This window comes from Diabrotica undecimpunctata, chromosome 1 (genome assembly GCF_040954645.1).
Source record: "Diabrotica undecimpunctata isolate CICGRU chromosome 1, icDiaUnde3, whole genome shotgun sequence".
Lineage (NCBI taxonomy): Eukaryota > Metazoa > Arthropoda > Insecta > Coleoptera > Chrysomelidae > Diabrotica > Diabrotica undecimpunctata.
Genome location: NC_092803.1, coordinates 111,651,891 through 111,668,056, shown reverse-complemented (window position 1 = coordinate 111,668,056; position 16,166 = coordinate 111,651,891). Strand labels below are relative to the sequence as shown.

General features: G+C 31.5%; 1 protein-coding gene across 1 annotated transcript in view; it reads right to left on the bottom strand.

The window, feature by feature from the left end:
• Positions 1-16,166, bottom strand: part of LOC140452488 (UDP-glycosyltransferase UGT5-like) — a 38,162-nt gene continuing 21,996 nt past the window's right edge. Inside the window, exons 4-6 of the mRNA XM_072546784.1 lie at positions 14,114-14,333; positions 1,695-1,914; positions 1-610 (exon numbers count right to left, since the gene is read on the bottom strand). Of these exons, the coding sequence (XP_072402885.1) occupies positions 325-610; positions 1,695-1,914; positions 14,114-14,333 (726 nt within the window). The 3' untranslated portion in view covers positions 1-324. The remainder of the gene's footprint in view (positions 611-1,694; positions 1,915-14,113; positions 14,334-16,166) is intronic.

Below are 16,166 nucleotides of genomic sequence, written 5' to 3'. Positions count from 1 at the left end.
TCAAATCATCAGTGTTGTGTATTTTTTATTTCATACATAGGTACTTTAGAAATATGTCGCAATTAATATATAATTTAATTATACCTAATTTATAACTCTCTCAATAACAGATGATTACAAAATATTTTTAAATTTTCTTTCGTGATCTTAGATTTTTCGAAGTACAATGGACAATATTTTACATTTTTGCATTTCGTCCCAGATCTTAAATGTGCAAGAAGAGAAAGATAAGAATTTGCAGGAATTTCAGTTGCCTTTGATAAAGTATTCACATTAAAATATAAACAAATAAAACCCTTTTTACCCTCTATTAATGTAAAAACTTTATTTCTTTTTTAACTTTTTTGACTGTCTTTTAATAAAAACTGTACTTATAACACAAGTAAAACATTTTTTTAATACATAAATAACAATCACAGATACAACTAATATAAACAAATAGATATCCAGACAAGACGTAATATAAAAGGGTAGGTATTTGGAAGGTGGATCAAAAGAGTGAGTTCCATTATGTCTAGCTACGTATTCGACCCAAAAAACAGCTCTTTCAAGAGGTTTTTGTGGCTGGTCGTTTATCACTTTTGATAATATCTTTGCATTTTCAGCGTAACTAAAAAATATTAAAAGTATTAGTATATATTTTGACATTGCTAAAAGAAGTATCTTTAAAGAACATCATATATTATCATTTAGTATAGTTTTTTCAGCATATCAATCACTATATTATACAATCAGTCAAAAACTTTAATAAATTAAATGAAAGACTAATGAACCAAAATCATAACAACTTTGAGGAGAATCCTGAGGAGAATTATGGTAAAAAGTCGTGATTATTCATCAGCACTGATCCACCAACTAGCCAATATCTCCACAGTGAAAAATCGGATTGAAACTCTTAACAAAAGATATGTTCTACTAACTAGCGAAAGCTTGAACAACATAGCAAAAGGGGAACGACATGCCTTCGCTGAGGACCAAAAACCAAAGCACCCTTTCTTCTAGCTAAATTTCTAAATTTAGCAGGCAACGAACTTCCTGATGAGTACTTTAAAGCCCTCGAATCAACTCCCCTACTATAAGACACGTAACAATCTGTAGTAGCCAAAATAGTTGAACTAAGAGTCGTTCCTATAAAAAACCCCTTATAGCATATTAGTAGCAGAATCGCCCTCTAAACAATAAATGTGAGAAGACTACTTTAACATTGCACCGTATTACCACAAAAATTTATCATTATAACACAACGATTTTTAACAAATTCCCAATTCAGGCCCCCTAACAAAAAAAGGAAGCAGTCATTCCTTGAAAAGGCGAAACCCTAAACGATGTCGTCATAATCTTCCAGTCCAATGCGCTCGTGCCCCAATTTTACACTCCTGAGAAATTAGTACCTTTCAGCACTTGTTGCACAATATGCTATTTTGTTTAGAATGTCATATGGAACTGTGCACAAAAAAGTTTCTGGCACAAAAATATCACTTTCCGGCACACTAATGTCATATTTCAATTATGGTGAAGAAATATCAAGTTTTTTAACATAAAACTATACATAAAAGGCTTTTTGAGTAGTGGATGTAGAAAAAATTGTAACTACGTAATAAAAATGCACCAGACAGGTAGATGTATAAGTAAAGAAATTCTTAAAAAGTTCACACTGGGTCTCAAAAATCAACGTATATACATTTTATACTTACATCGGATTATTTAAAAGCTGGTTAATTTTATCTAGTAAAACTTCTGAAGTCATAGTGACATAATCTACTTTTAAGGCAACTTTCTTTTCTACTAACAATTGTATATTTGCATTTTGATCTAACACAAATGGTACTCCTAAAACAGGAACCCCTAAGGCAGACGCTTCAGCGCTACTTAAGGCTCCTCCGTGGCTTATAATGAGTTTTAGGTTAGGATGAGCTAAAAAATAAAAAAAAAATATGTAAAACAAATAATAAAAAATTGATAAATTCAACTAATACTACATGAATTTCTTTATATAAACAATTAAACAGATACTGCAAATTTCCCTCTTCCAAATTTAAATAAAAATCTGTGAAAAATTTACAGAATTTGTTTTATTTAAGTAACCTTATTAACCATGAACGTTATTAGAGTTAAAACAATAAATTACAGTAATATAATATTAAAAAGATACCTAATATAACTTATATGCGGTGTAGTGATCTTGTGTCACATAAAAAGTCATGAATCCAATATAACACGTCTGCTTTTACACCCCAGATTTTTTCATGAGTGTGTCTGGCTACTATTAAGATAGTCACCTCGCTCTTGCTTATTCGTTTAATCTGCTTATTCCAAATAAGCCTCGAGTGTAATATTTCCCAAAGTACTTAAAATTCACACACCAGATTAAGATTTATATCAATCAGGTTTAGAATATTTCTCCTAAATTCATCCTTCTGGTATTTTCCATGGTTTTAAAATTTTGAGTGATTAAGATAAACTCTTTGAAGTCCATTCTGTAACAAAAGTCAGAGCCTATTACATTCTATCTGTGACTTTACCATTAAATTTGTTGTGGGCTTGGGTAACCAGGTCAACCGCATAGCTAAGGACATGATGTTTGTCGTTGCTGAGTCTCGTTCAACCATAATAGTTCATGTCACTGACTAGATTTCACATGGAAGAAGATAAAATTTCCCTGAGGATAACATCAAGCTACATGATGACACTCTATCTACTGTATCTATCGAGCAGTTTTTCTAGAATCTTCAATACAAATGACATCAAACTTATAGTTCTCAGGAACTTAGCTTTTTCATGTTCAATTTTGCCAGATTCAAGCGATTTAAATAGAAAAACAGATTCTACGTACGCACTTCATCTGCTAGACCAAAATCATTCTTTTATTGGCGCATTTCAAATTATTTCGACCAACTTGATACAAACAGTTCTCCTCTCCTTAACCTATTCAGTTAAAGACTGTAAAGGGTAAACACATAAAAATAGATCACTTGATAAAGGCACTCTGCCGAAACAGCTGTAGTGATAAGAATTTAAATACATTTTGTGGAACTTTTGAAAACAAAAGTTTTCAGTGTTTGATTGTTATATTTGATTGATTCTTTAACCAATTATAATATTAAAAACAATAAGATAACAAGGTAATGAATTAAATAAAAACATCAAGTTTCTCCCAATACTAGTTACTAGACTATTGATTAATTTACTAACTATTAAATAATTGATGGATTCGACCGTTACTTGATGGAAATTCATTTTATGTAACAATAAAACACTGAAAACTTTGTTTTTAAAACTTCCACAAAATTTATTTTAAACTCTTGTCACTACCGCTGTTTCGGCTGATTGCCTTTCTCAAGTGATCTATTTTTGGCATGCGTTTACACTTTATAGCCCCTAATGAAATAAGTTGAGGAGGGGAGAACTGTTTGTCTCCAGTTGGTTATTCAGAATTATATCTGTGTTTTTAATTTGTTGATTTCCATAGATTCTAACAAAGATAGCTTAAGGCCTTTACTTTGAATGTGAAGAATTTTAAATTCATCATTAAAAGAATGATTATGATCTAGAAGGTGAAGTGCGTATGTAGAATCTGTTTTTCCATTATTGAAAGCACTTTTATGTTCTGCTATTCTTTTATTAAAATTTCTACCAGTTTGACCGATGTAAGTTTTTGGGCAGTCGCCACATTTAAGTTTGTACATACCACTGTGTAAGTGTTTTTTATTTTGGCTCTTGTTGTTTTTAATATATTTGCCTAGGTTGTTATTTGTTCTGAAATCTGGTGTTATTCCTTTCTTTTTTATGTGTTTGGCTATTTTTGTTGATATTTTGCCTTGTCCTCCGGAGGCGTGTCAGCCGGGAGCTGACAGCCGTGCCGGACGCATCAAGGAATTTGGATATCGGTCAAAATACTTGGGAATTCCAAGTTTGGCCAAATCCAAATTTCTAATTGATTCGATGCAGGGAAATTCCACTTTCGCTACGTAAAACAAAGGATTTGTTTTACATAAAAGCAGGTAGATTTTCTCTCATCGATCAGTCGAGCTTGCCTCTTCTACTGTAGACCTAGTCGGTGCTATTATTGTTCCTACTAAGTTATTGTTTTAGTTTCTGATTTCCTATATACCATTTTTTTATTTTAGCATTATTGTATATTCAGACCTTTTCAGGTTAGAATATTACATTAGTCTATATTTGTTCATGTACTGATTGTTTGATATTTTATTTGATTATTTTGATTGTTTATTTTTCTTGTATTTTGTGTCTAAGTTGTTCTTCCGTAAGTTAAGAACACTTAGAAATATTTATCTTGCTTTTTCTATTTTATATATTTGATTTTGTACTCTGTATCTAAGTAGTTCTTTTCGGTAAGTCAAAGAGCTCTTAGAAGTATTTCTCTGATATCCGACTTGATGTTTTATTGTGTGTCTAAGTCGTTCTTTTCCGGTAAGTCAAAAGAACCCTTAAAAATATTTTCATATCGCATTATTATTTCTGATATTTTATCTAAGATATTTTCTTCCGTAAGTTAAGAAAATACTTATATATTTGTCTATTTCATTTTTCCATATTTTGCTAAGCTGTTTCTTCCGTAAGTCAAGAAACACTTATAAATATTTGTGCATTTATTTTACTATATTTGATTCTATTGTTTATTTTTTGTTCTAAGTTGTTTCTTCCGTAAGTCAAGAAACACTTAGAAACATTTTTCTTTGCATTATATTTTTATACCATTTAATTTACTTGTTTACTAAGTTATTCCTTCCGTAAGTCAAGGAATACTTAGATCATTTTTACCTATCTGTTTTCCATTTTTGCTCTGTTACTTTGTAACTGTTCCTTGGAACCGTTACCTATAGCAGATATTTGTCACTGGAACTGTTATTTATAACAGCGGTGATATTTAACCTTTCTACCATCGACAAACCAAAGATGGTGAATACCCGATCCAATTCCGGGGATAGGAAGAAGCCCGAAGAGCCGGCGATGGGTCCTACAGGCCCAAATGCCCCCTCTCGGCAACAGCCTGTATATGTAATGGAGCAGGAGGTACTGGGTTTTTTCTCTGGTGGTGGAAATACTAATTTCAGGGCTTTCTTGTGTAGTTTTTGATTTAACATTTTATTAATTGCTTGTTCGGTGTATCCATTGTTTACTGCTATTTGCTTAATGATATTTAATTGTGTCTCAAAATTGTATTTTGACATCGGAATTTCTGTTAATCTATGTGCCATACTATGGTAGGCTGCCAGTTTATGTTGTGTGAGAAAGAAAGAAACAACACCAGCTTTCAGAACAAATAACAACTTAGGCAAATATATTAAAAACAACAAGAGCCAAAATAAAAAACACTTACACAGTGGTATGTACAAATTTAAATGTGGCGACTGCCCAAAAACTTACATCGGTCAAACTGGTAGAAATTTTAATAAACGAATAGCAGAACATAAAAGGGCTTTCAATAATAGAAAAAACATATTCTACATACGCACTTCACCTTCTAGATCATAATCATTCTTTTAATGATGAATTTAAAATTGTTCACATTCAAAATAAAGGCCTTACGCTATCTTTGTTAACATCAACAAATTAAAAAACACAGATACAATTCTGAATGACCAACTTGAGACACACAGTTCTCCCCTCCTCAACTTATTTCATTAGGAACTATAAAGTGTAAACGCATGCCAAAAATAGATCACTTGAGAAAGGCAATCAGCCGAAACAGCTGTAGTGATAAGAGTTTAAAATAAATTTGGTGGAAGTTTTGAAAACAAAGTTTTCAGTGATTTATTGTTACTAACTATTGATATTATCAAAGTAACAGTAGATTTTCTACTTCAAAAACTTGAAAATTATCTTTAAGATCAAGATTTTTTTTTTTTGGTAAACTTTTACAATATTTTAATTATTATTCTGTTATTTGAATATATATATATATATATATATATATATACATGTCCAAAAGTTTGGAATACGTACAAATAATGTATTTACGCCTATGGTGGTTTTAAAACTGTTGTTGATATTCATTCTAGAGCGTTTTTAAATGAAAATGATAAAAAATTTGATTCGCTTTTGTATGATTTTGGTCACATTTAACTGATTAGCGTATTTACGCATTATTTCAGTCTTTGTTTAAATTTTAATTGAGCTGTTTAAAAATACCTAGAAACGTGATATCTCATTTTGACATATCTAGAGTAATTGTTTGGTTACAACAGGGCTTGAGTCAAAGTTATATCGCGAATATTGTTGATGTTACTCAGAGTGCTGTATCGAAAATTAAAAAAAAATTCTAAGATACAAATGACGTCAAGGATCGTCCCAGAAGTGGTAGAAGTCGATATACAACATCATCTCAAGACGGGCAAATAACATTGATAGCTCGCAGAAATCGTCTGGAATCTACAAGTGATATATCCAGAGAACTTTCTAGGCTTCAAAGACTGAATATTTCACGCCAAACAATAACACGCAGACTAAATGCGGTAAATTTGTATCGTAGAAGACCACTACGTGTTCCTAAACTAACCTACCAACACAAAATAGTAAGGTTGCAATGAGCTATAGAAATGGTGTATCATGGGCCTAACTGGAATAACGTGATGTTCTCTGATGGGTCAAAAATTGGCTTGCTATCTGATTCGCCCCAGAAAGACAAGCCCGACTAGAAACAGCCCAACCGCGTGTCCCATTTGAAGGTGGCAATATTATGGTTTGGGGTGCTATTATGAGTGGTACACGGACGCCACTGCTGGTTCTGGAGAGAAGAGCCACTGGTGATGTGTACATCGAGAAAGTTTTAAATCCTGTCGTACGTCTATTCCGAGGGGCAGTAGGTGATGAATTTGTGTTTATGCATGACAACGCACCTCCTCATCGAACAGCAGCAGTACACAATTTTCTGGAAGAAGAAGGAATATCTACATTACAGTGGCCCTCGAATTCCCCCGACATTAAACTTATTGAAAATGCTTGGGACATTCTCAAAACACGCATTAAGAAGCAAAACAATCCCTATATTACACTTTGAGAACTAAAAGATGCTGCTCGTCAATAATGGAAGAGAATTCCGCAAGCCCAGCTCGACCAGTTAATCGGCAGCATTAAAAATCGCCTAGAGGCATGAATACAGACAAATGGAGGAAATACTAATTATTAGTTTTATTAAAAATTATTTTTTTCTATACTAATTTATTTTTAAATGTAAGTTGTACATTGTAAGTTTTTCACTCCAAGAGAATAAATAATTTTTTTGCTTATCGTTTATCTGGTTTAAAGATATATTTAGTATTGTTGAGAATTAAAACAAAATTATGTTTAACTATTCAGAAGAATTTATATATAAAAATCGATAAAAAGATGAAATATTCCAATATTCCAAACTTTTGGACATATGTATATATATATATATATATATATATATATATATATATATATATATATATATATATATATATATATATATATATATATGTTATGATATGTAAAATCGAGAAAAATATTGGTTTGTTTAAAAATATTTCAAAATTCAATAACATTAAAATAATTCAGATAAGTAGGATAATATCCAACAAACATTTCGAAGAAGGAGAGTTATTAATTTCTTGAATTACCTGTACCAAACAAAAAGTAAGCTTTGCATTTATTTCTTTGTTATACTTGAGTGACCCGCATAAGTTTAAGTGAAAGCCACAGACAATTGAACGGGGTTTTTCAAAATACATTAATGCAGTGATTAAAGACAATAGAAGGGATTATAGAAAGTGGTTTTTGTTAGTTTTTAAGAATTATAGAAAAATATTATTTGTAAATAAGTTTTAGGAAATTTATAAGTAGAGGTAAAAATTTGTTTGTTATCGAAATGAAAAAATGGGGGAATTGTGACGAGTTGTGATTGGCGGAGATTGAAAAAGGCGGGATAAGTATGTAGGAAAAAGTTTAGCGAGATGGAGGAGAGAGAAAAGATATAGTCAGTTGGTTTCCAAGTCTGTGAGAGGAACGGTGATTGTTCTCTGGCGGTTCCTGAAATGTAGCAAGCAGTAGTGGAATGTTAGTGAGTTTTTGTGGAGTTAGTGTATCTGACAGGAGCTGAAGCAGCAAAATATTGTAAGTCATATTTCTCTACTTATATTCCAAGAGTCACTGTTCAGGCCAACAAGAGATTCAGTTTATCGTAAAGAGAAGATATTCCAAGAGTCATTTTTCACTCGGGCCAACGAGAGATTCAGTTTATCGAGAGGAGAAAGGTTATCATAATTTGAATGATTTGTGCTTTTGAAGGAGATCATTAAGGACGATATACTTGCAACAATCTGTGTAAGATTGCTGTTTACATAGGGAGCGGTTGAGAGGAGATAATACAGTCTACAAGGAACAAGGATTTGGACCACTCATCATCAGAGAGAGATATTTTTGTTTCTGCAGTTTTTTTTCTTTTATTGATAACAAAATTTTTACACGTAATTGAGAAAGGATATAAATATTTTGATTAGGAGAGTTAGAATAGTTTGGGATTTTGAGATTTCAATTAATATTGTTTGTACCATTAATTTTGATTGTTCACGTACGGAGAACAAAATTTTGAGAATCCTTATATGAGATTTGTTTATTGAAAACCTTTGAGTGTGAATTATTTCATTATTTTTATTTCAATATATAGTGTTAGATCATATGTGTTTTTTATTATTCCGGTATTCTCTGGACCTTACCTTTCACATGTAATAGCCTAGATATTGAAGCACGAATTTAACCCTGAGATAAAAGAATTAAAAATTGTGATAGAGTCATAATCATATCATTTAAATAATTTTAATTAATCAAAAAAATTAATTAGCTAATTATTGCTTGGCGCACCAAGACTTTAAATATCACAATAACTGGCTTCCAAAACGTGGGGCTTGAAAATATCGCAGCTTTACATTTGAAGGAAGGGAAAGAGATCTGGAATAAGTACAGGTGATCCAGAGATAAAAACATATAACATTGAGGGAATTTGAATTTGAAAGTATTTTGACAATTTTTCCAGGGAATATAAATTTGATTTATTGATTTATCGTAGTTAGTGGATATTTACTGCTATTGAATTATTTGATTTTATTTTCTTTACCAATCGTACATTTGATATTTATTTTGAATTATTTGAATTTTACTGATTGCATATTTGATATTTGTCGTGAAAATTTAATACATTTGGGGAGAAATATTGTCGTGTTCTGAAACATATAGAGTGTTGTAAAATTTCACATTTGGCGGGGACAAAAACAGTAACGAAAAGAAACAACATGTCGACCACAAGGAGTCAAAACAAAATGCAAGAAAGGAAGGAGGATAACAGAGAAGAGGAAACAATTATTGATGAAGGATCGGATAATGAAGGAAATGCTACAATAATGGAGGAAAGAAAAGAAACAGGGATGCTGGAAAAATTATTAGAAATGATGCAAATACAGACACAAACAATAGAGAAAAACCAAATTGAAACATCAAAGAAAATTGATAGAAATCAACAAGAAACAAAACAAACAATGGATAGAAATCAACAAGAAACATCACTAAAAATGGAAGGAAACCAACGGGAAACAAAACAAACAATGAGCAGTATAGAGCAGCGTCTGGAAAACTATGAATAGGAAATTAGAGGATGTGTTGAGGGGATAAAGAAAGAACTGATACACCAAATAGAAGAGATTAATGAAATTAAAAATGATATGAAAGAACAAGAAATGCGAATTAAAGATAATTTGGAGGAATTAGAAAGCAAACTTGAAAATGTAATGAAAGAAGACAAGAAAGAAATAGAAAAACAAATTGAGGATATCAGAAAACAACGAGAGACGGGAGACAGGAGAGAAGTTATCATCCATGGAACAAGCGAGGCGAAAATACAATTTGGCGGGGATATTCGGAAAACACACCCAGTACCGTTTGTTAAAAATTTGAAAACCAAATTACAACATATTAGATATTTTGACGATTGCAAAGAAACAATTAGAAACCATTTGAAAGAAGGAGCAGCGTTATGGTATGAAAGCAAGGAAGATGAGTTTGAAAATTGGACAGATTTTGAAAATAAATTTCTCAACTATTTCTGGGGGAAAAATAAACAGAGAGAAATCAACCAAGAGCTACAGAATGGAAAATATCACGAAAAAATGGGAATATCTGAAGAAAGATATGCTTTGCAGATATATAACAATTCAAAATATCTAGAATACAAATATTCTACCGAACAGCTGGTAGAAATGATCAGCAGACATTTTGAGGAAACGTTGGAAGATCACGTGATTTTGAGAAACTATCAAGATATTGATAGTTTGTGCCAATTCCTTCAATTAAAAGAAGCGAAAAGAAAAGAAATGAGAAATAGAAGACAACATGACCAATATAATGGAGCGGAAAGAAGGTATTCATCAAATAATGACCAGAGAAACAGACATCCCAGATCAACAAACGAATATAGGCCGAGAAATTACAATAATTACAATAGACAACAAAATTACGATAACAGGAATGACACACAACAGAGAACATATGAAAATCACAACAGGAATAGAGATGCACAAAATCCTCCGAATAGGAATACTAACGAACAAAGGGACGATAGAAATAACCAGAGCTTCCAACAACAAAATAGAAGGGAGATGAATCATGTAGCAATAGGAAACGACAGACAAATTTCTAATTCTAATCTAATATTTTTAGATGCATTTATAAAACATAAAGCGATTAAAATTGTGATTGATTCTGGATCGGAGATATCGCTAATCAATAAAAAACTAGTAAAAGAATTAAATTTGGACAGATTTGTGTATAAGATTCCTAGGGTGGATTTAGTGGGTGCAAACAATAAAAATTTGACGACAGTAAACGAAGGCTTGGGAGTACAGATAAGAGTGGGAAACAAATTCCATATTATGAAATGTGTGGTGATTGAAGATTTAAATCATGATATGATAGCGGGAATTGATGAATTGAGGAAAAAAGATATCACCATAAATTTTTCGGAAAATAAACTGGAAATCAGAGCAGAACCAGACAACACAGGAGAAGAAAAGCAAACAGATAGGAAAACAAATTCTGTAAGGATCAATGCACAGAAAAAATGCAAAGAAATCGATATGACTGTAGAGGATAAACCGAAAGTACAAAACCAAGATCTAACAGAAAAGAAAAAGAGAAGGAAGAAAAAGAAGAAGAGTTCGAAAAGAAAGCAGGAAAATAAGATGGAGACCAGAGAAAAACAGGAAATAGAAGGTACAGAAGAATTGTTGACAACCGACGATAAAACAGAATGGAAGCAGGAAGAAAAAGAAGGTATCATCAGAGAAATGAAAGGAATAGAAACATGGTGCTCGGAATACCAAAGGGAATTAGAGGATAAAAAGAAAACAGAAGAAAAAATGGCACTGATGGACGAGAATCCAGAATTTTGTGAAGAAGTATTATGGACAGTGAACACATGTGAACAAAAGGTGGATGAAAGAAAATTAAATTGTGGAAAAAACATGGAGAAGGAAATAGAGAAGATTTTAGGAAACCATGGAGATTTTGTTAATAAAGTAAATCAAGTGGTTAAAAATTATGAACTTTCTTTTAAGGGAAAATACTTGGAAAAATTTAAAACGAAAATATATCCAATCCCGTATAAAGACAGGCAATATACGGGGTATTTTAACATTCACGACATTTGTCAGTATCATAAGTAGATTTTAATAACATAGTGAAATAATTTGATCCTAGAAAACTTTTGTCATTTTTAAAATTTAACAAAGAGTTTTCGGCAGATCAAATGGCGGGGATTTGTTATGATATGTAAAATCGAGAAAAATATTGGTTTGTTTAAAAATATTTCAAAATTCAATAACATTAAAATAATTCAGATAAGTAGGATAATATCCAACAAACATTTCGAAGAAGGAGAGTTATTAATTTCTTGAATTACCTGTACCAAACAAAAAGTAAGCTTTGCATTTATTTCTTTGTTATACTTGAGTGACCCGCATAAGTTTAAGTGAAAGCCACAGACAATTGAACGGGGTTTTTCAAAATACATTAATGCAGTGATTAAAGACAATAGAAGGGATTATAGAAAGTGGTTTTTGTTAGTTTTTAAGAATTATAGAAAAATATTATTTGTAAATAAGTTTTAGGAAATTTATAAGTAGAGGTAAAAATTTGTTTGTTATCGAAATGAAAAAATGGGGGAATTGTGACGAGTTGTGATTGGCGGAGATTGAAAAAGGCGGGATAAGTATGTAGGAAAAAGTTTAGCGAGATGGAGGAGAGAGAAAAGATATAGTCAGTTGGTTTCCAAGTCTGTGAGAGGAACGGTGATTGTTCTCTGGCGGTTCCTGAAATGTAGCAAGCAGTAGTGGAATGTTAGTGAGTTTTTGTGGAGTTAGTGTATCTGACAGAAGCTGAAGCAGCAAAATATTGTAAGTCATATTTCTCTACTTATATTCCAAGAGTCACTGTTCAGGCCAACAAGAGATTCAGTTTATCGTAAAGAGAAGATATTCCAAGAGTCATTTTTCACTCGGGCCAACGAGAGATTCAGTTTATCGAGAGGAGAAAGGCTATCATAATTTGAATGATTTGTGCTTTTGAAGGAGATCATTAAGGACGATATACTTGCAACAATCTGTGTAAGATTGCTGTTTACATAGGGAGCGGTTGAGAGGAGATAATACAGTCTACAAGGAACAAGGATTTGGACCACTCATCATCAGAGAGAGATATTTTTGTTTCTGCAGTTTTTTTTCTTTTATTGATAACAAAATTTTTACACGTAATTGAGAAAGGATATAAATATTTTGATTAGGAGAGTTAGAATAGTTTGGGATTTTGAGATTTCAATTAATATTGTTTGTACCATTAATTTTGATTGTTCACGTACGGAGAACAAAATTTTGAGAATCCTTATATGAGATTTGTTTATTGAAAACCTTTGAGTGTGAATTATTTCATTATTTTTATTTCAATATATAGTGTTAGATCATATGTGTTTTTTATTATTCCGGTATTCTCTGGACCTTACCTTTCACATGTAATAGCCTAGATATTGAAGCACGAATTTAACCCTGAGATAAAAGAATTAAAAATTGTGATAGAGTCATAATCATATCATTTAAATAATTTTAATTAATCAAAAAAATTAATTAGCTAATTATTGCTTGGCGCACCAAGACTTTAAATATCACAATAATATATATATATATATATATAATAAAAATTTTTGTTTTGGTCTCTAGCCGTATATTATTTAAAATAATTTCCTTTAGTATATTTTAGGTTTAGTAGGTCTGGAATTTTTTTTTGTGTTGGTAATATAACACATTTCGAGAAACAGCCTGTTTTTATACTTATTTACTGTTTGTAGGATTTCAACATTAGTATAGTCAAACTGGTGACCCGTGTTAATAAAGTGTTCGACAACAGCGCATGTGTGTTTACCTTTATGGCAGTCACTTTTGAGCTGGGTAATGCGTTGTTTTAACCATTAGTTTGATTGTCCAATACAGCAACTTCTTAGCCTAAATGCGGTATTTTGTAAATTTTATTGGTAGTGTATATTACTGGTGTCTTATCTTTATCACGAGAAAACAAACTTTTGTGATTAATACCGCTGTACCTACCAATTCTGATGTATCGTTTGAAGAGGGCTGTAATCTTACTTGTCAGGTTACCAATGAAGGGCAATCTTTTATATTTAAAGTCTTGTGGAGCATCTCTAGCCAATGGTCCCTCATGGTAGTGCGAGTTGTAAATTAATTTTTTAAGGACTCTCTTCGAATAATTCTTTTTAATAAATATCTTAAGTAATTTGCTCTGATTGTTACTTAGAAACCGGTCGCCACATATAATATGGAGTATTCTATTATTCATAGCAAGAAATGTACCGTATTTCTAGTCTTTTTTTGGTGGTTCGAAGCAAAGTTTAGAAATCTGCCTCAAGCAGTAGGTTTATGTTAAGAAAATATTGAGGAGGATTGTAATACCAAAGGAAATTATTATCTCATATATATATGTATATATATATATATATATATATATATATATATATATATATATATAGATAGATAAAATACGTAAAATATGGTAGGTACTCTAAAATTATATTTACCTAAAATTTCTTTTTGCGGCAACCACTTCTTTAAGATAACATTTTTGGGAAGGTTATCCAGATCTTTGTCAAATTTCCATAGAACTGTTTGTTTTAGTTGGCCTAATGTTTCGAGAAAAATTTTCTTTTTGTCTTCTTTAAGGTTAGCGGAATGTATATTTGTTCCAAAAGACATTAAAATTACACCATCCTTGGCGTTGTTCATAATCTTCATAAATTCCTAAAAATTAAATTTGAATAAATCGTGTATATGAAGAAAACATATATATATATATATATATATGTATATATATATATATATATATATATATATATATCATATATATATATATATATATATATATATATATATATATATATATATATGTATGTATATATATATATATATATATCTGTATATATGTATATATGTATATATATATATATATATATATATATATATATATATATATATATATATATATATATATATACAGTGTGTAAAAGCCAAATGGAATAAATTCATTATTTAGGTTACTGTACATATTTATAAAAAATCCCGAAACAAGTCAAATTTAAATTATAACTTGACATTCTTTGACGTGAAAACGCAACCCCTACCTTTAACCCCCTTAGAAGGACAGGTACAACCCCCAATTTTTAAAATAGGAAGTATAGGCTTGTGATATATCGTTTAAAAGGTCTTTTCATTCTCCATTCAAAAATGTTCTCGCTTTCAAGTTTATTGAGATTAATTAAGATAAAATAAATTAAATTCATGTGGTTACCGAAATTCGCTAAAATATACTCAAAACTTATTTCCCGTTTAGGTCTTGATAATGAGAAAGTGAACAAAAACCATAGCAATGTGGTTTTTAGATGGTAACCATTAAAAAACTTTAAAGAATTTCCGATGCAACGTTATTTTAACACGCATTAGTAAATTGTTTTATTTAATTTGTCAGTATTTTAATTTAACTAAAAAGTTCGTTCAATTCAATTCTGAAAAATGGTTAGATTAACGGAAATGCATAAAATAACAGTTTTACAAATGATTGGTTACGAAGATAACACCCGAACACAACAGGAAGTAACTCGCCTATTTCATGAGAAATTTCCTAATTTACCGCCTATATCCCAAGGAACAATAAGTAAAATAGAGAAGCAGTTTCGCGAGTTTAGTCATGTAAAGCAGATAAAAAAAGCAGCTGCCAATGCACTGAGTGATGAACTCAAATTAGATGTGTTGTTTGAGTTTCAGGAAAATCCACATACATCGAGTAGATAGGCATCCACTACATTCCATGCTAGCCATACATCGATAGTAAACATATTAAAAGAAAATAAATTGCATCCCTATAAGATAATACCTACTCAGGAGCTCATGGAAGACGATTTTGATAGGAGAACATTTTTTTGTGAGCAAATGAGGGACATGTTGGATAACAATATTATCCAATTAGAAGACGTTATGTTTTCTGATAAGTGTACTTTTTCACTTAACGGTCATGGTAATCGGCAAAATTGCCGCTACTGGCCACGGAAAATCCTCACTGGATGAGATAAGAACACACTCAATACTCTCAAAAGGTTAATGTTTGGGCAGGGATTGTAGGAAACAATATCATTGGTCCCTTTTTCATTGAGGGCAACTTGAATGGCAACAAGTATTTGGCACTACTTCAAAATGATGTCATTCCAACGTTGGCAAATTTATATCCTGATCCAGGAAACCCTCAAGTTCCAGCGAATACGATTTGGTTTCAGCAGGATGGAGCACCACCAGATTACCAACTTAATGTCGGGCAGTACTTCGATACAATATTTCCCAATCGGTGGATAGGGAGGCGAGGATCGATTTAATGGCCAGCGCGATCACCTGATCTTACATTATTAGATTTCTTTTTATGGGGATATGTGAAGAGCCATGTGTACAAAACTAAACCTTCTGATTTAAATGACTTAAAAGAACGAATAACGCTTGCGATTAGGTCGATCACGCCTGTTATGTTAAATAATGTTAGAAGACAGTTTTATTTGAGATTAGGATGTTGCCAAGACGTTCGCGGTGAAC